The 20,751-nt window shown below is 48.4% G+C and overlaps 1 protein-coding gene across 11 annotated transcripts in view; it reads right to left on the minus strand.

Annotated features, from left to right (window-relative positions):
• The window catches only part of IQSEC1 (IQ motif and Sec7 domain ArfGEF 1), a 283,278-nt gene that overhangs the window by 118,757 nt on the left and 143,770 nt on the right, over window positions 1-20,751 (minus strand). For 2 of the 11 annotated variants that reach the window (XM_088171714.1, XM_088171719.1), the window contains exon 1: window positions 6,343-6,414. The exons of 7 other annotated variants lie outside the window; for them this stretch is intronic. In XM_088171714.1, coding sequence (XP_088027840.1) covers window positions 6,343-6,410 — 68 coding nt within the window. In that variant the 5' untranslated portion in view covers window positions 6,411-6,414. Of the gene's footprint in view, window positions 1-6,342; window positions 6,415-17,570; window positions 18,391-20,751 lie in introns of those variants that run through there. 2 more of the 11 variants (XM_088171713.1, XM_014893370.2) reach the window with 2 other exon arrangements.

The raw sequence follows: 20,751 nt of genomic DNA on the forward strand, positions 1-20,751 counted from the left end.
TCTGACTCCTTCTGGAAAATGCATGATCTTGTTAAAACCAGATAAGCTCAGAGCTTTATGTTCTCCCTACCTAATTTGCTTTACAGTCCACTGTAAAGATAATTCTGTTCAAACCGAAGAGCAGGGAATGCTCCCATATAATTTATTTCTTCTTCATATGTTTAGAACAAAAAGACCCAAGCTGATGGGCTACTTCAGGAGTTAAAAAGTATCAAAACCACAAATAACTGAGTAATTGAAGGAGAGCAGCAGCAGCACCCTTTCAGAGCAAAGCCTGAATTTCTAGCTCTGCCTGAGGAGACAAGGAGCAGCAGGAGCAGCAGTGGAAGCAGCACAAAACTCCAACTAATTCTGCCCAAAAAGCTGGCACATGTATTTTTACCATATGCCTCACCTCCAGTGAGCATTAAAGTAGAAAAAGGTGCCTTGAATAGAATGAAACTCCTCTACCACTAGACAAACAATTCTACCAGCTCAGTAACCCATGGTTCTGCTCCAACAAGCTCTTTGGAAAGGTCTGTGTAAATGAATAATAAAACAGGCTGTTAACTTCTCTGGACTGCCCTGGATTAGGTTTCTGACTTCTAGGGTTTCAGTGCATGTCATTAGACCCTGCACCCTGCAAGCACAGAGCCTTGGCAGAGTCCAGCCCAGGGCTGCTCAAAGTTTGAGCAAAACTTCGATGCAATAGTTTTAATACAAAGACATTAAAACTCAAAAGGGTGCTGGAAGTTGATTTAATTTTCAGCTACTTAGCTGAGCTGGCTTCTGGTCCTTTCAGAGCAGACCAGCTCAGCACAGTCAGCCTTTCCATGAAACAACCAAACTTTGGGAATGCAGCTGGTGTGGGCAGTGACTGAAGGCAGCCTCCAGCCCTCACCCTGCTGCGTCCCTGCCCCATTCCCAGAGTCTGGACTGGGGAGGGACCACTGGGGGTCATCCAGTGCAGCCTCCCTGCCCCAGAAGATCTCCTGCAGTTATTTGGGCCGTCCCAAAACCCACCCGTGGAGGTTGCAGGAGCCCCCAGCAGCATCAGGGCAGGCACCCTCAGCTCCAGGGTTCTGTGGCAAGAAACACTCAAATACCTGCAAATATTGCAACTCTGCTGCTTTACACCAACCCTCAGGGTGATTAAACTGCAACCACCTGCTGTCTCTACCAGCCTCTGCCTGTGCATTTTGAGCTTTTATCAATAATAACATAGAGTGCAAGACAAAAACAACACACAAAAGTACAAAGTGCGAGCATTTTAATGAGTGCTCATAACAAAAAAAAGGCAGAAGGAGCTGATGAGGCTCCGGCCCTCTGTTCTAAGAGGGCTGTAACCTATAACCAGCTGAAGCTCACTGAAATTAAACCACAAAGCTCTCATTTACATGAGCAATCAGATTGAAATAATCCAGCCGTGGAAGCACCCACCCACTCCAGCTGAACACAAGCAACATTTAAAGGCAGCTAAATTACTTTTTAAAAATAACAATTCAAAGCAGAACCAAGCAACATAATTCCCCCCTTGAACACGCTGCTCCAGGTAGAGGAATTAATGCCACGGTGATTCCCTCTGCAGCCTTCTGTGCACACACCAGGCACAGCGGGGCAGACACTCACTCAAATCATTTAATTTAGGATGCAAAATGCACAGGACACACTCACACACCCCTACCACAGTGCTCTGAGGATGCCAACTCCGTGCCACCCTGGCTGTGATTTGTTTGGCACTGGGAGAGCATCAGCCATTGCCCGAGCAGCTGCCAGGCTGAGCACAGCTGCCACCAAAGCAGGGCTCTGGGACAGCCACAGCCCCACCACGCTCAAACTCAGGGCTAAAGCCTCCAGAAAGCCAGCACTGCCTGAGGATTAAAGCTCTGAGTAACAATGACTTGCATTTGGCTTTGTCTCGTAGCTTCTCAAGTGCAGCATTTTGCAGATGACAAAGAAACCCACGTAGAAACTGAATACAAAAACAGGTGGTGGAGATAAATATGATATAGCTGGGTTTGGGCTTCTGGCTTTTCTTTTTAACCTTAGAAATGAATTTTTAGTAATTCTCATTCGTGTTTCAGCCATAAAATAGCTATGGGAAAAATCAAATTGGTAACGTCTGATCTTAAGGAAAGGTGCCCACCCCATTGCTTCCCACTGGAACAATGCATAACAGATATTCTCCTTATCCAGAGGAGTCTCACAGGCATTAACCCTGGAGCTGCCAGGAGGAACAGCTGAGGTGGGTGTTGGAGTTGCCATTACAGGAGAAAACTGACAAGCCCAAATTGAATATCTGATTATCTACCCCATGATCTCTGGTCACATGCTAGCTGCTGATGTTTGCCCATGAACTGCAGAGCAAACTGTGCCTAGCCCTGGCTCCCAGCCCACACTTCTGCAATGATCCCAGTGTCATTTAGAGCACTCTGGATGCTCAGAACATTTATGAACAAGCCCCTACCCAAGTTACACTAAATTTTATGTGCTCCAAGCTTCCAAGTTTTCTGAACTCCATCCCGACCACCCCAGCTCCAGTAGCTGCCCCAAATGCCACCAAAGCCCACGGGTGACCCTTTCATTGCTCAGGGTGTTGGCTTTCTGTGATGAAATCACTGCATTGTTCCCCCAGTCTTCAGAATTAAAAAAAAAAAAAAAAAGCAGACAACTAAAAATAAAGTATGACCAAACCAAAATGGAAAATGTTTGTAGCAGAAGGAAAATAAGGGAAGAAACTCCCAGACAGCTCAGACTGAGGAGTAATTCTTACTTTTTTCCAGATGTGTGGAACACTAAGAAGTAACTATTGACCATTTTCCTCCATTACTTGCACTGGAAGTTGAAGATGCAAGCTGAAAACTATGTGTTACACTGTTTTAAACCCTGTAATTTATTCTCTGTGGGCTGGGATGTGCTGATTCAGATGGCTCCAGTCTCCAACCGCTAAGCCCATGCTCGGAGCTGGCTGGCACAGGGACACCACCAGGGATGAGCCATTCCCCAGGCAGGATCTGCTCCCACCCCTCTCTAACACTTGTTCCTCTGCCTTAAAGCTGCCGGGATCCTATAAACACAACGGCCAGCCTGAACAGCCTGACAGACAATTTCCCAGCTGTGTTTGCTGTCCCCCATGGGGTCACTGAAGTGCAGCTTGAACAGGAATAAACCATGACGGATGCTGTCCCCAGCTGTGCTCCCAGGCTTTGCCAGCTCCCTGGTTTTGGGGAAGTTTTCCACCTGCAAATACCACAAGTGGAAACTCCCCAGCAGAGGAGAGCACTGCTTTTTAGGGCCACAGCCCCTCTGAAGAGGGGTGCAAGGGCAGTAGCACCCTCTGCACACAGACTGGGAGAGCACAGAGGGCGAGGGGCTCCTGCACGGCTGCGGTGACAGCACAGCCACTGCCACCCCCTGCACCTCCTCAGGGGCTGGCACACACCCCTGTCCCCATGCCAGAAATGTGGGAGACTGCACCCTGGGCAGGCAGGGACGGCAGGCACTAAGGAGAGCCCAAAGCCACTGCTGGGAAAGGGAAGGGAAGGGAAGGGAAGGGAAGGGAAGGGAAGGGAAGGGAAGGGAAGGGAAGGGAAGGGAAGGGAAGGGAAGGGAAGGGAAGGGAAGGGAAGGGAAGGGAAGGGAAGGGAAGGGAAGGGAAGGGAAGGGAAGGGAAGGGAAGGGAAGGGAAGGGAAGGGAAGGGGTCATCCTGCATCCCACCAGTGCCAGGACAGGAATGACAGCTCTCCCTTAGGGAACACCTGCTCTGGGTGGGCACTGTCCTGGGGCTCAGGGATCACCCTGTTCTGTGCTGTGGGGGGCAGCCAGACCCTGCCTCTCCTGCCCAGAGCAGCTGTGGCTGCCCCTGGATCCCTGGAATGTCCAAGGCCAGGCTGGACACTGGTGCTTGGAGCACCTGGGACAGTGGAAGGTGTCCCTGCCCATGGAATGGGATGGGACAGGACGGGATGGGATGGGATGGGTTTTAAGGGTCCCCTTCCAGTGCAGACCATTGTGGGATTCTCCCCTGCTGTGCCTTGGGAAATAACCTGGCAGCAGCGAGGCTTCCCTGTCTCAGGGAAACGAGCTCTGGAAGGACACAAGTTCCACATTAAGTGCAACAAGCTCAGCTTTGGCACAACAGTGAAGAAATCCCTTGGTCTTTCTTAACTTTTACAATTGTGCTCTAGGTGCTGGCCAACCGCCCCCAGCAGGAAAAAAAGGCACCATTATTTTTAGGCAGTGCAGTGTATTTCCACACCACACCATCCTGCTCTCTCCTAAGCTTATCCCAGCACCACCTAGGACTCCCCTAGGCTAAAACCACTTTCCTCTGCAGACAAATGTGCCCCTGCAGACAGGCATGACCCCGCAGGGCTGGGGTCTGGGGGTGCAGACTCAAGCACAGGCACACGGATGTGGCCGAGCTCTGCCCACAGGCAGTGCAGCCAGAACAGCCAACAAAGACTCAGTCAGATATGTTTTTCTAAAGCTGCTGCAGTCCAATGGAAACAGGATCAACCCTCAAGCCTAATTTTCCTTTTGGAGTGGGGCTGTTTTCTCAGCCAGGCACAAATGCCCTCATTCATCAGGGCTGCAGGACAAGGGGCGCAGTGTGGTCGAGGCAGGAACTGGTGCCCAGTGTGGGGGCACCGGGTGGGCAGGGCAGCACCAAACCCACTCTGCTGGTCCCGAGCACAGCCAGGCTCACTGACACCTCCAGCAGCGCTGCACAGGCTCCTGAGGCTCCCAGAAAAGGGAGAAGAGGCAGAGAGGGAGAAGCTGGGATTGCCTCCCCTGGATGGGTAAGAACGTGAGCCCCAGTGGTTGCCGGAGTCTCTGAATTGTGCCAGAAAAGCAACTTAGAGTGGTATAGAACTTTTTCCACAAAGGAAAACTCGTTTTTTTTATTCTCTCTAACTTTTTGGTGTTGCTGCCAAAGAAAGATAGGATCTGTCAAAACAACCAGAAACGTTTATTGAAAATCCTCTTGTTACTCTGCATTTCACTGGCTGTGAAAGCCACCAACAGTTCTATAAATAAGCCCTGATGTGAATAACTCAGCTAATGTTCAACCCACCCCACACAGCAGTAAGGTCACTGATGAAATAAAGAATTGGCTGTTTACACGACACCACAATTTGCATTTCAAACTTCAGGAAAATCACCACACCCGAGGCCTCTAAGGAACTTTTAGTCTTGGTAGGATCATCCACCCTCAGGGCTGAGGGGTTTGCACAGGACTTGTCTCAGAGCAGCTCCGAGGTTGGGATGAACACCTGGGCTGCAAAGACTGCACTCATGTGCTTCTTTCAGGCTTTCCCTCTGCTTCTGGTTCTAAATCCAGATCATAAATAAAATTATATTTATCTTAATCGAATCCTCTCTTGGGAACTATTGCCAGTTTCTATTGTATCAACTCTGCTGGGAACTGAGGGATTTCATAGCTTTATTTTGGTACTCTGATAATAAAAAGCCTTCCACAGTCTCATTCTGAGTTGTAATGAAAGTCCATGCAGGAATTCATGCTCTCTAAACGATTTCCTCAGCCCGGAATCATTATGCAGTGTGAAATGCAGTAATTACTTGGATTACATGACCTCTCCAGGGGAGCTGGCATGGCCAAAGGTACCACTTAACCCACGCAGCTGTGTCCCACCAAGAAACCGAGGCCTGACACTGGGTAACTATTTAAAATATATATAAAAAATCGCTGTGAGGATGCACAATCATCAAGTGTCTCTCTCAAAGATCCATTCCTGGAATGAGCTCTGCTGGAATCCCTGGCAGCTGCTCTTGGCAGGGAGCAGTGTCCAACACCCCGGGGCTGTGCCCAGCCAGGCTCAGCACCCACAGCCCAGCCCCTCCTGCAGTTTTTGTGCTTTCCAGGTGGGCTCACAGCACCACACAGCCTGGAGACAACAGACACTGAATCCAGGGCTTTATCCTGCCCTAAAAGCCACGTTCTTTTCACCCTAACCCCTTCCACACAAGTGATGCTAGGAGAGTGCCAAGAACAACTGCTCAACCTCTGCATTTGGGAGACAGGACAAACAGAAAATTATGATGGGCAAGCATTCAGAAGAAAAGCAGAATTTTCAAATTTTCATTCGGTAAAATAAAGTTTCTTTCATATTCCTATTTTCTCCTGCTCGTAAATGAGACAATAAATTCCACTTTCCTGGAAGAATTTTTTTGCAATAACCCTGTCATTTTCTTCTTGCATGTTCAGCATAAGGCTGAGAAAGAAGAATCTACCCTAACAACCCTCCCAGGCTGCTGAGAGTTAACTGTGCAGGGAGCAGGAGCTCCAGCACACGCACCTTCCAGCCTCACCAAACCAAGTTTTACAAATCCCCCCGTACCTGATGGTCCTGACAGAGATGCAGTATTTCCACATCAGGTTCCACATGGCACTGCCATCCCCCTTCATGACCTTCCCGGAGTGTTTGCAGAGGCAGAGGATTCCAGGCGAGCCCAGGACAGGGCGGCTCAGCAGAGCCAGCCCAAGGCTCAGGCACCAGCCCAGCTCTGATTCACCAGCTCCAAGTGATTCCTCCGACCTCCACTCCACTGAACTCCGGGGGAAGGCAGCTTTCCCATCTGGAGGCTCGGGTTACTCCTTTCTTCCTGATTTATAAGATTCGGTGTTTACATTATTTGCAAGCCAGAAGAGATTATTAGAGGCTGCTCAGAAAGCTCCGTGTTCCACTCGCTGCTCCGAGCTGCCCGGTCAGAAAACCCTACCTAGGCAGCACCTGCAGAAAGTTATTCCCATTTATTCCACTTAAACCCCCCCCCCCAGCCCAGTAACACTGCCCTAGAAAATCCCTTACGAGACCTGTAAACGCTAACCCAGTACACACTCCATCAAATGCCTCGGGCTGGAGGAACCCTCAGCTGTTTGTAAAATATTTTGTGTGCTGTAATAAACTTTTTGGTGCCAAAAAAAAAAGTAATGAGTCATTTTCCAAAGCTGTATTTGAAGGCATACGAAGAAGTCCTGGCTTTCAGTGGTGAGTATCAGCTGTGACACAGCCTGGAAATGACAGAAATAAAGAAATGGCAAGATCTGATTAAAAAGAAAACCCGAACCAACCAACCAACAAAAAAACCCTGAAAAAGCCCAAGAAACCCCCAAATCGACCAAAAAAAATCCCCAAATAGATTATGTAGTGGAATTATTTTGCTGTGCTGAGTAAGTTTAAACACACAGCCTTTATTGCCAAAAGTTTCAATTAATTGAAGCCCCAGCACGCAGTCATAGGCAAAAACCTTCGAAAAAAGTGCTGTTATTGTTGTTGTAGAGACAAGCCCTTAAATCCTGCCCTGGCATCTCCAAGACCACCCTGAAAGTCAGAGTTGCTGCTCCGACAGATGAAAGTTTCCCCAAGCCTTGGCTCAGCCACACTCTCCCTTCTCTGCAGAGGTCAACAGCACCATTATCAGGGGCCCCTCTGGGCCAGGGACATCAGATACATGTTTATAGTATACAACTTAATTAAGCAAGAAACCAAGTTTATATTATAAAAGTTAATTAAGCAAGAAACCAAGTTCACGCTGTTTCTTAACAGAGCAGAATCATTCCATGATTAACTGTCTGTTTGCTGTTGCATAATTCCATTTTCTCTAAGGCTATTTTGTCCAGGGTCCAGGGTCTCGTGACTGTTCCCACTGTTTGAAGTACATTCTGCTTTGGGAGTTCCTGATAATTGTTTCTAGAGCAAGCTATTGATGGCTCGTTAGGAAAAGTCACACCAAGTTCCACAGCACACAGTACATTTAAATCAGCTGGCTTAATGAAGGAAAATTACATTAGAAAACTTCTATACATCTTTTCCTAACGTAATCACAGAAATAAATTTCAATGCTGGAAAAAGCTACGTAAGTTCAGGCAGCCCAGCTGAATCCTGTCCCTTCTCTTCATTCCCCAGTTTCAGAGATGAAGTGCCTACAGGAGAGATTTTCTGTTTTTTGTACCCTGTACACTTGCAAGGTTTCATCTGGCTTGAACAAAGCCATTATACAAAGGGTATAAAAGCAAGAGTTTCTTTTCTGTGCAGCACAGAGGTATCAAACAGCATCCTCAGTTGTGTCAGCTCCTTCTCTGAGCTCAATCCTGAGCCCTCAGTGTAATTGATGTATTTAGATTACACCCTCCTTGATTCCCCTGCAGTCCCAATATTTTGACAGCACCGACACCTGCAGGAATAGTGTTTTTATCTGTCTCTAAAGATAGATTCAGTGGATGAGATCTACAAGAGAGCAGAGTTTTCATCACCTCCTTCAGCCACGTTTCTAAACTTTGTGCACAGCCAGTGACCAAAGGAATTAAAATAACATGGGAACATCTTAGGGCAGAGGTGAGATGCAGCAGGGGGACTGTTTTTTGATTTGGCTTGGTTTTTAAATCATTACTGCAGCATTTCCCATGAAAACCAGACTATTAAATAGTGTAGAGAGTATTTCAGCTCCTGAGCTGAGTTTGTCCACTAATTCCCTAAAAGATCTGGACAAATCCAAGTAGCTTCTCCTCTAAGCAAGCAGGGATTATTATTATTATTATTATTATTATTATTATTATTATTATTATTATTATTATTATTATTATTATTATTATTACTATTATTATTCTGCAGGAAATACATATCATTTAATACATCCAGAAACGCTGCACACTGTGCAAATCACATCATGAGCTGATATAAGTCCTAGTTCAGTTCAGTGATTACATCTCTGCTGTAAGAAGTGCTATTTCTTCTGCTGCAAATATGAAGAAGGGATTGGTGCTAGGTGCTCCTTGGGATGATATTTGGAGGGAATATTCAACCCCACAGCACCCTGCAGAGCCCGGAGAGGGCAGGGCCTGGCTGGATGTGCCAGCAGCACCAGGGAATAGCTGCTGGTTTCTGTGAAGAACTGGTGATTGATTAATCCAGCCTGATTGTGTCTCTCATGCTGGGCTGCCTTCTCTAAACACAGCTCCTCTGCAGCTTCATCACCCAGCAGGTAACAGAAGGGATGCCCACGAGAAACGGGACACATCAGCTGTTTGTTAGTAGCCAGAAAAGTCTTATTGAGGAACAGAGGAGCTTTTCCAGGAGCAGTGGGACAGTGAGGCCCTTTTGTCTGGGCTGTTTACTTCCCTGCCCTTTGTTCCCAGTGACATCACCCTGCCCCAAACAAGGCATATCAAGTGATTTCCCGGTTCTGAAGCCTTGCTTGCTTTCCCTTCAGCACAAGCAGGATGAGTCCCAGCACTGCAGGGGCCACTTGGTGCCCTGGACATGGATTTTCGGTTTTGTGCACCCATCACAAGCTCCTGTCAGCACTGCAGTGGCACTGCTGTGCCACACTCACGCAGGCTGGGAGCCCAGGGGTGTTGGGAGCTGCCTGCCCGGGCTGTTCCTCCCCTCTGGGTGTGGATGAGAACTCCATCACTTATCTCTTCCCCTCGAAATAAAACAGATTCCATTCGCAGCACATCACTGCACCCACCCCGAGCTCAACTCCCCGCACAAATTTTCTTATTTGCTGTTTTTTCTTCTCCCTGGAAACCTTTATTAGCTCTGCTCTGCTTGCAGGAACCCACAGCAGCTCTCTCACTCTGCAGCCCTGTGTGTCTGGACCCATGACAGTGCCCAATATAACACAAGCTCAAGTCCTCCCAACTTGCAAGGAGAAGTTCTGCCTCCCTCCAAAATTTCTCCCCACTTCAGGATTGTTTTTTCCAAATCCAGCATCATTAGTGGCCACACTAGATGCCTTTTGCTGCCTGTAAAAACAGGGAAAGCGACTCTCAGCTTTGCAAAACATTTTGAATCTCTTCTAGGAAGAAATCTTTAATTTGAACAGCCACAACCACTAATTCAGAGATGATGCTGTGGCTGTGGGGAGCTGAGCACACCGTGGAGGCAGCAGAAGGTGGCTCCCCTGAACGGCAGGGTCAGCACAAAGGCTCTGCTCAGCTGCTGGGGCTGCAGGGGAGCTGCAGATGCTGATGCAGGAGGGTTTGCACCAAGGCAGTCTGGAACACCAAGACAGACACACAGCTTTGGTTCTGCTCACTGGACACAGGAGCAGGGAGCTGCTGCACGGCAGGGAAAACAATTGGAAGAACTGATATCACAGAAATGCTGGGAAAAGATCAAGTTTGTGAGCCCTCAACTTGGCCACTGCCAAGCACATGCCACCCATTTTAGGGACAATAATGGGATTCTCCCAGTGTTTTTTATCCCTAAGGGAACCCAGAGCAATGGAGAGCAGTTAGAAACCCCCGAAAACATCCGTGTTGGGGGGTGGGGAGGGAAGAAAAGGCAGAGGAGGATCACAGAACCATTTAGGTTGGAAAAGCCCTTGAAGATCATCAAGTCCAACCATCTCTCAGCACTGCCAAGTGCCACATCCACACATCTTCTGACTCCCTCTAGGGATGGTGACCCCCTTACTGCCCCAGTAGCCTGTTCCCAATGCCTGATCACCCCTTCAGTGAAGGAATTTTTCCTAATATCCAACCTAAAACCTCCCCTGGCACAGCTTGAGGCCATTTCTGAGGAATGGGAGGCTTTTAGTCTATTTTCTAATTTTCACACTGGAAACAAAGCTGCTGCAGGCAAAGACACCACCAGGGACATAAATCACTCTAAGTATTTCAAAATGCTGGAGCTGAGGTTCCTTTACAAATTATAGGTGGTGTGTTACTTTTAAATGCTATTAATAGAAAGGCAGGGCTTAATTTGGAGTCTCACACTCCATCACTCCCCCCCTCTGGAAATCCATTCCTGTTTGGCAGCAGAGCCTGCAGGATGATAAGCAGAGAGCTTGGTGGGTACAAGAAGGGAAAGGAGCCCAGAGAAAAGCAGCACCCAGGAAAATGGATCTGGCTTGGTTTTGGATACAGCTGCGTGCCCTGGATGGCTGCACCCCCTCACTCACCATGTGTGAGGTGATCTGAGCACTGCCCCTGTGCCCAGGCCCAGCCTAAGTGAGCTCAGCACAACATCCCTGCCACAGGGAACCTGCCTTGCTGCAGCCCTCAAGGGTGAGGAACACAATTTGCCTGTTCTTCTGAAGTTTCTACCACAATGAAATGGTCCCAAACCAGGACTTGACAGCGTTTCTGTCCTGATGTATGTTATATTTGCAGGTCATTTGACAAAAGGAAAATGTGACTGCTGGGAGCCAGCCTGGTTTGGGTTGTCAGTGCAGTCCCAGACCTATTTTTAACTTATGTAGCATTCCCCTTATACAACAGCTATTACCAATTAAGGATTGCAAGGAGTCATACAAATAGATGGAGTTTAAATTTTTATCTGAAAAAGCATTCTGGCTTTTTGGACAACTTGGAGCATCTTTAAACATTCAACCTGCAACAAGTCAACATTTTGACTTAGGAGGTTTTAATAAAATATCTTCATCAAATGTTTTCTTCGCAGCCTTCACTGCATTCTCTTCCATTCCCTTTGAAACCTCCTCTGCTGATTTTTCTCCAACATTCCTAAGGAAATGCAAACCCCAGCGTTTCCTGGGAGCTGACAGCAGTGACATGCACATGCCAGTCCTGCTGGGGAACAAAGCCAGCCTGGACTTGGCATTCTGATAAAGGGCATCTCCCCTCACCCCCAAAAAGCTGGAGAGTGTGGGATCCTTGGCAGAGCCCCTCCAGCACCCTCCAGGCTTCAGTTTCTGAGAGACTCCTGGGATGTCTCCAGGCCACCACCGAGCTCCCTGTGCTGTGACTCAGTCTTGGACAATCATCAAAGGGAACTCAGAAAGCTTCCAATTCCCCTCTGCAGGGCACAGAGCCAGAGGCACAATTAAAATGTGACTGCTCCAGGGGCTGCCCGTCAGTCCAAATACAGGAGAGACTGGAGAGGGAAAGAAAACCTGGCAAACTGTGTGCTCCAGGCATCCAGCTAAAAGGCAGGAACCCCAGCACAGGCACCTCAGCTCCAAAAAATCCCAATATCAGCCTTCAAAGCTGTCTATGGAAGGTTAAAATCTGTGCAAGAGTGAGGAAGGGAGAACCTGAGGGCTCACAGATGGTTCCTGGGTGAGGGGGAAGGGAGTGGAGAAATGGAAAGTTTCAGGAAGCCTGGAGAACTGATGGCACAAAGACTGCAGAGAGGCAGGGGAAAGGTGGGAAAGGGCAGGGGACAGGTGGGATAAGGCAGGAGAAAGGCAGGGACAGAAAAGGCAGGGGAGGGATAGGGGAAAGATGGGAAGAGGCAGGGGAAAAGAAGGGGAAAGGGAGGGGGAAAGGGAGGGGGAAAGGGAGGGGAAAAGGAAGGGAAAAGCACTGAAAAAGCACGGAAAATGCAGGGGAGAGGCAGGGGAAAAGGCAGGCACACACACAAAGAACTGCCAGGTCTGAGTCCCAGTTTAACCCAGTTCCAGCACTGGTCCAGGGAGAGGCATCACAGCCCAAGGGACTCGTGCAGGGTTTTGCTCAGCCGTGCCCAAATCCCACTGCATTCCTCAGTGAAACCAGAGCGAACCACGGAAACCAGAAGTGTGAATTTCAGGCATGTGAACACCTGCACAAAGACTCAGACACAGAAAACCATAAATGACATTACAAGGAAGGCTTCCACCAGATTAGCAGGTATTTGGTGTATTTTCATTAAAATGTCTCAACTCGGAATCACATCCCTGAGCAGAGAGAAATCCTCTGATTGCTTTTAAGGCATTTTTGCTACTCTGTGCGTTTAATTGAGGGTTTGCTCCTAATCATTTTTATGCTGACTGTGGGAACACTGCAATGTGTGCTCTTTGCAGGCTGTGCTTCCAGAGGGGCTGGGTTTGGGAGGTGGGGGAAGCTCTCAGCTGCTCTGCAGCTGCAGCAGCCTCGCCAAAGCATCCTCTGGAGAGGGAGCTGCTCCACAGGCACATGACTCAGCCCTGCTCTGGATGAAGTCACTGTCAAGGGAAAGCAAACTCCATTTGTTTCTACCAACATATATGGTGAACTCCAAACACAAGTTCAAGGCAAAGCTCCAGTAATTCTCCCCACCCACTTTGCTTTTGTTTTGTTTAAGATGATGCAAAGGAGCTCAGTTTAAGTGACAGCAAGGAGATGCACAAACCCACTGACATCACTGTCCAGCACTGTGCAAAAGCAGCTCCCTGTCCTCATGAACCAGATCTCCAAGGATTTTTCCCCTTACTCCCTGTTCATGGGGTTTGTAATTAGTATGCAGCCATCACCTCCAGGAATATGGGATTATAGGATTGTGTATGAATTTATCTGCCTTTATTAACTCTGTTTTTAAATAATGAATTGAATTTTGCAGTGACCCATGACCAGGGAGTTCTTTACAGCTTTTTTTTTTTGCTGTCTTTCCCTTAAAGGGAGCAGCAGCACTGCTCTGTGCTGTTACCCAACACGTGTGAAGCCACCTCACACAACCCCAGAGCAGAGCCCATGCTGGCAACACCAGAAACGAGGAACAAAGCCTCTCAAAGCACATTCTTTTTAACAAAGAGTTAACCTAAAGGACAGCCCCGACATAGATCATTTCCAGCCCATGTGCTGTCTTTGAAACAGCATCTAAATTGAGGCAATTCCTTTCATGGCTTCAAATGCTACACATTTTTCTAGGATAAGAGAGTGGGAGAGAGGATGAGCACAGAGCTGCAGGTGCCCTGCAGAGTGCAGTATCAGAGTGGCTTTAAGTAGCTTCTGACATCAGATACTCTGACATTCCAGGGTGGCAGCAATAAGCTGCTCCTAACAAGCCAATTCATGAAAGCATTTTCATTTTTAATCAACACTGAAACATCCTCATGGGAATGAATCATATACCAAAATATAAACCTATTTTGCCCAGAGATGGCCTCGAGCACATGATTCAAGCTATCCTGAAGCACAGCGCTGGAACTGTGAGTCCCAGCTGAAAGGTGGCAGAAACAATTCCAGCTAATCCCTGGCTTCAAAGAGCCAGCCACCTCTCACTTTGCTTATTCCACTGGGGAGGCTCATTACAAATAGCCCTAATTGTTCTGGAAGGCACTCGTGCCTCCTTTAGAGGGACCAAACTGATGAAAGAAAAATTCAAAATGATAAGAAATAAATTTAAAAACAGTTCTGTTTGCCAAACAAGGCATTCCAATAAAACAGCCTTCACAAACTTGGCACTTGCTTTATGTTTTTTGAAATTCTCCTGTTTTAGCCAGAAGAGAGAAGACATTCTGGGAGGGGAAATCTGCAGATTACATCTGCCCTCAGTGCCAGTCACACACTTCCTCACCTTCTGCTTGATCTTTAATGCAATGCTAATGGTAACAATTTCTAGCCCGGGCTATTACTCACCAGCTGGCAGCAGCACAGCAAGAAGCCTTCCCCCCTGGCTAAGGAAAATCTTCACTTTCACATGCTAAACCTGGAGTCACATGGGTTTATAATAATCCTGGAAGTAAAGCATGAGTCGTTCATCCTGCAAAGCCCACAGAAACCCGACAGCAATTTGCTCGTTTTACACTTTAATCCGCCACAGAAACACATCTCAGCACCCTCAGTGTTTGTATTTAGAGGCTACCAAAAGCAGCCCTCAAGCGAGGAGCTCTCACCAGAATGCACTCGGTGTTATTGGCACCTGAAGAGCACTGAAATCTCATTTTCATGAATCACTGATTTACCAAACATCTCTTGGAGCAGGCTTCCAGCCCAGAACCTCCAGTTTGCTTTCTGCAATTTGCTGGCACTTGGCTAAGTCAGGCTGCTGGTTTATAAACACATTACTGGAGGCATCAGCACCATTACCTTGCAGTAACTTTGTTTACTGAGTGTACATGGGATGGGCAAAGCCCTGGTTACTGCAGGTGTGCCAAATTCAAGGAGCAGACTGAAAGTGGGGTTGGTGGATTTCTCCCAATTTCCCTTTCCCCTGGCTGTGTTGAGAGAACAAACACCAGAGAAGCTCTCTCTGTACACGTGGTGTCTGCCCTTACCTGGCATTTCTTTAGGAGTGCCACATGCCCAGCTTGCCATTTTGGAGCTGATTTTTTTTTACCCTGTATACATAAATAAACTTGAAAACCTGTCCTAGTTTTCCTTCCTCCCATCAGCCAGGCTCAGTGTTTCCTTGCAGGGCCCCAGCTGGCACTGCAGGCATAGCCAGGGAGGGACAATGGCTCATTTTCCTTGTCCCCCATCTCTCCCAGCCCCACAGCTCTGGGCAGTGGGGCCACCACAAACCCCAGCACACCCTGCATGGAGTTCTCTTCAAGCCCATGGATTTCACTTCCATGGAAGTGGGCCCCAGAGAAAGATAAAATTATACCAACAATCAGACTTGTCCAGGCAGGCAGCAGGCCCGGAATTCCTGAACCATTAAGGGTGGAAAAGCTCTCCAAGATCATCGAGTCCAACCATTCCCCCAGCACTGCCAAGGCCACCCCAGCCCACATCCCCAAGTGCTACATCTGTGTTTTCTGAGCATTTCCAGCCATGGGGACTCCATCACTGCCCTGTTCCAATGCTTGATGACTCCTTCCATGAAAAATTTCCCAAAGTCCACCCTGAGCCTCCCCTGCCTACCCTGAGGCCGTTCCCTCTCCTCCTGTCCCTGTTCTCAGATCCCAAATCCCCCCGGCTGTCCCCTCCTGTCAGGGAGTTGTGCAGAGCCACAAGGGCCCCTCTGATCCCCCTTTTCTCCAGCCTGAGCCCCTTCCCAGCTCTGTTTCCTTCTCTGGACATGAGCCCACAAGAATTCCCTGAATAAAAAAAACCTGGAAAACACAGTCGGACATCCCACCATGGAGCAGCAAGTCACAGCTTCCAAAGCAACCAGGAGCATTTTCCACAGCTCTGAGCACTGACTGCAACTGCAAATCAGAGTCAGGCAGTGCACAGAAGGAAAGAGCATGGAAATGTTACCCAAGTCCTACTTTGGTTAGCTGTTATCACATTTTATACATAAAGATAGGAAATATATACATGGGGCACAAACAAAACTTCTCCACTGCCCCTGGGCTCTTTTCCAAGAACATTTTAAACAATTTACAGTCACTAATAAAAAGTAATTGAAAGTCTCCAGAAAGTTTTTTCTTTCTTTTTCAGATGAACTTCCTTGCATTTAAGGCTTGTTATTCTGCAACACCTGCTTTTCACACTTTGTGCTTTAACCAAGAAATTATTTTGTTTCAAACACGAGGAAGTCACAGCTTTCCTTCAATTTTCTTTTCTTCTCAAAAAGATGAGAACAAAGTGCCTCTGTGTGTTACTGAAGTGCTTAAGGCTTGGTTTTAGTGCTGCTCATGCAGACAGAAGATTCAAGCACATCCAGGTTTTGATGGCAAGTAAATTAATTCTCTGGAAGGAAATAAATGGGCAGCCCTATTGCAAGGGTTTCCATTAGGAGATGTAGAATAACTCCCCAGTAATTCATTTGCCACAAAGCTGGGATTTCACCAGGGATCTAAGACAGGAAGCTCGAGTTTGGCATTTATTTGTGTCAAAACAGTCTGGCTACATTTCTATTATTTTATATGGTTTCTCAGCAAGGAAAACATCACAATGGGCTGGGACAAGGTTGGGAATTTTTTGGCTTGGCAGTGGAATCTGTGAAAAGCTGCAAGGAGAGGAGAATAAAGCTATCTTTTGAAACTTCACAAGCCAATAGTCACAGATGAGGGTCCCGTGTTACTCAATGCAGAAAGTGCAGGGCACCCCTGAAACCTTGAAAAAGATTGGAACAGTTCCCTTTTCCAGCCTTCAGTCACTGCATGAAAAATTCAATTGCAATTAGCATTTAGTACAAAGCACTTTCTGTAGGCTGACAATAGGTAGCCAGGGCAGAAAGTGTACGTAACAAGAACGGAATCCTATTTTAGAGAATCGCACGGGTTTTGTTCACAGTGGAGGGATCCCCACTTTCCCCCCAGCAAATTCAAACCCATCCAATTCCCTTTGCTAAGCAGAGTAAATCAAGAGCAAGGAAAACGAAGTTTAGATTAAAAAGCATCAGGGTAAGTTCAGGGACGTGTTAAATGGAATTGCTTATTTTGCTGTTCCATTAAATAGGCAAGCCCAATGCATCTGACACCCAGACCTATTCTTTACGATTACCATTCACCATCAATCATTTAAGCTGGGTGTCAGACCTGCCTAAGTCAAGTGCCCACTGCTCTGAATGACTCTGATGTGCACTTTGTGCTGGGAGGGAGAGGAAAGATGAACTATTATATTGCTAAATATCTCGGAGAAATAAAGGGTTTCTCCGTATTACATACATTCCCATGACATTTCAATTAATCTCCCAGCATTGTGTACAGTGTGGACACTAGAGCACGAGCTACTGTGCCTAAGGATAAAATAGCAAGGAAGAAAAAGTCCTGAGTCTTAGCTGATGTGACCTAAAGTAGAGGTTAAAACCAAACAGCACCCTCACCTTCACATCTGCATGCACAGAGACAACAGCAGCTGATAATTAATGCAATTTTAAAAAAGCTAAAAAAAAATGCAGCTTTACAATCTTTGTGCCAAGTTGTCATTAACTGCCTACCACTCCCTTCTCCCAAGGAGCAGAACAGCGAGGAAAAGCCCTGGTGGCACCATGTGCTGAAGAGCATCGCAGAGTTAACATTTTCTTACCTTTTATAGAAACCATGGAGAGGCTGGAGACATAAAAACTGCCAGTAATCCAAGCAGAAGGCCTTCAACTTCAGCATTTTCCAGCACTCCTGCCGCCGGCACCGCGCTGTGCAGCGAGCGGGCTCCCAGCGACACGAGCCCGGTTAGTGGCGGTGCGGGTGGCGGGCGGGCGGCGCAGCAGCCGGGTGTCCGTGCATGCCTTGGGACAGCCCAGCCCGGGCAGCCCGGCTCGGCTCAGCCCCGCTGGACTCAGCCCCGCTCGGCTCAGCCCCGCTCGGCTCAGCCCGGCTCGGCTCAGCCCGGCTCGGCTCAGCCCCGCTCGGCTCAGCTCCGCTCGGCTCAGCCCCGCTCGGCTCAGCCCGGCTCGGCTCAGCCCCGCTCGGCTCAGCCCCGCTCGGCTCAGCCCGGCTCGGCTCAGCCCCGCTCGGCTCAGCCCCGCCGGGCTCAGCACCTGCAGCCCCGCGCCCCGCTCACACAAAGGCGGGCGCACAAAGGACACCGCGCCATGGGCGCTCTCTGAGCCCGCTTATCTCTCCCAAAGCCCCCAGTCCCGCCGGGATCACTGGCATTACACTGAAATCCCACTTCTCCTTTCGGCCGCTTTAGGCCGTTCTGAAAGCGCCCTGGACAAACAGCGTGGATAAATTCCAGCTGCGGGCTTTGATGGGCCCTTGGAAAGCATCCTTAGAGCTCCCAGAAGTTCGGAAAATGCAGGCAGTTATCTCGATGGGCCGTAACACCAGTGCCCGGTACCCAGAGCAGAGCTGCGATCTCAGCACATGGGGCTGCAGGCGTTTGCCCTTTTCCCTTTCCCCCCCCCCGTGAATCAGCTCCTCCTGCACCAGCACATCAGCTCCATTGTCTGCGGCACCTCGGGAACTGGGGGCTTCTCGTCAGGGGAGGGGAAAGGAGCGGAAAAAAGGAAAAAGAAGAAGGAAAAAAAAAAAAAAAAAAAAAAAAAAAAAAAAAAAAAAAAAAAAAAAAGAAGGCAGGCAGGAGCTCAGACCCTCCCGCTCACACACCAGATTGTGCTTATCAGGCTCCCAACGCGCTTTGCCAGCGAGCGCGGGGGGGAGGATGAACCAACCCCGAACCGCGGGGCGGCTGCGGGACAGCCCCCGAGGCACGGGCACGGACGGACAGAGAGACAGCCGGACAGACACAGAGACAGCCGGACAGCCAGCCAGCCAGGCCGGCGGCCGGGACGGACAGCCCCTCCGGGAAATCCCGGCGGAGCATCCCGCGGGATGCCGGCAGCCGCTCCGGAGCCATCCCCGAGCCGCGGGCACGGCTGGAGCTGCTGGGCTCAGGACGGCAGAATTAGCAGCGTTTGCTATCGAAACCTCTGCTAGGCTCCAAAAAAGCGGGTTGCTTTTGTTCGGAGAAGACAGGAGCACCAATTTTTAAAAATTTCTATCTTTTACCATGGCCCAATTCTACCAACTCCCTCCCCTCCCCTCCTCCTTCTTCTCTCTATCCCAACGTGAACTGCCACCGGTGAGAATCCTGGAATGGAATCACACAGGGCAGGGTTAGATTAGATGGGAATGCTCCGTGTGAGGGTGGGGAGCCCTGGCACAGGGTGCCCAGAGCAGCTGTGGCTGCCCCTGGATCCCTGGAGGTGTCCAAGGCCAGGCTGGGTGGGTCTTGGAGCCATCTGGAATAGCGGGAGGTGTTCCTACCCATGGCCATGGAATGGGTGGGTTGGGCTTTAAGGTCCTTCCCAACCCAAATGGGTCTGGGATTCTATAAATCTCCAGGGATGGAAGAGACCCACAAGGATCATCCAGTCCAGCCCCTGGCCCTGCACAGAGCCCCCCAACCAATCCCACCCTGAGCATCCCTGGAGTGCTGTTCCTGAAGCTCTGGCATCCTCGGGGCTGTGCCCATTCCCTGGGCACCCTCTGGGGTAGAAACTTTCCCTGACACCCAACCCGAACCTCCCCTGAGAGAGCTCCAGCCTTCCCTGGGTCCCGTCCCTGATCAGACAGGAGAGATCTGTGCCCATCCCTCCCCTTCTCCAGTCTCACAGGATACTCTGAGTTAACAACAGCACAGAACTGCTCCATTGCATCAAACAGCACTGGCACATGAGAACTTCAACAGCATTTTATCTTAAAAATCTATATACATTAGAAAAATGTTGCTGTTGTGTCCTGATGGAGACCAATGCTTGAGTCCAGTTTGCTGTAAGAATACTCTTCCAGCAGCTACAATTTGGCTGTTTCTCATTCTGTTTCATTTCTGAAAATCACCCACAATAAACACCGAGGCTACAGCTTGCACTGCTGTCGAACAGGTATAGAGGAAGTTAAGAATTCAACAGTCACAGCAACAAAACCAAAAGCAGAATCTGACAGAATGCTTCAAAAAAAATCTGGCACTTGGACAGTGTGTAAAACAAAACCAACAAACAACCAACCAACAAAAAGCACCCCAAAGAAACAAACCAACCATAAAACACCCCCACAATCCCCTCCCCAAAAAGCCACAAGAATTTTAACGCCGTTTAAAAAATATGCAAAGAAAACCAAGCCCCTAAGCCTCAACCTGAGGCTCTTTTCTATGTGGACCTATCTAGTTCCCCAAGTGCCTGGATAATAAGCTATATTTAGGGGTTCTGGTTTTCCTCATTGTCACTGTGCAGTTATAGAAGTGTCTTGCATCTTCTCAGAAAACTGCTTTGTGTGAGTTTAATTAAATGAAATTATAAATATATTTGAGTAAGAATTGGCAGTTTCTTTAGTGAAGTAAAGAAATCACTGGGTTATGCTTAAACAGGGTCACACTTTGTGTGGTCTCTCCCTAAATATATCTTGTACAGGACAGGGCAGGTGGTGGGAATGACCAGATCATGAGAAAAGCAACTTGCAGGGAAAAAATATGTTTGCTTGAGGCCTTTTAAAAAGCAATTTCTTGTGAAGATTCTCTTTCAAGTACTGCTTTCCTTGTGCTGCCTGCATTTATTTGCTGGAATTTCTTTCAGAGCAGCACCAGAGCTGGTGACTCCTAAGCAAATACAGCTGGATATCTGTGAGAAGCAGCATCACCCCCCAACAATTATTTTTATTTTAGAAACAAAACACTGCCCAAATCCAAGCCTATTTATCTTCCTGGACTCATATTCCCTTGGGCTTCGTTAGCTTGGCAATTTTCAAGTCACTGATGCCATCATGGTGAG

This window comes from Sturnus vulgaris, chromosome 11, assembly GCF_052056855.1.
Source record: "Sturnus vulgaris isolate bStuVul1 chromosome 11, bStuVul1.hap1, whole genome shotgun sequence".
NCBI classification, from domain to species: Eukaryota; Metazoa; Chordata; class Aves; order Passeriformes; family Sturnidae; genus Sturnus; species Sturnus vulgaris.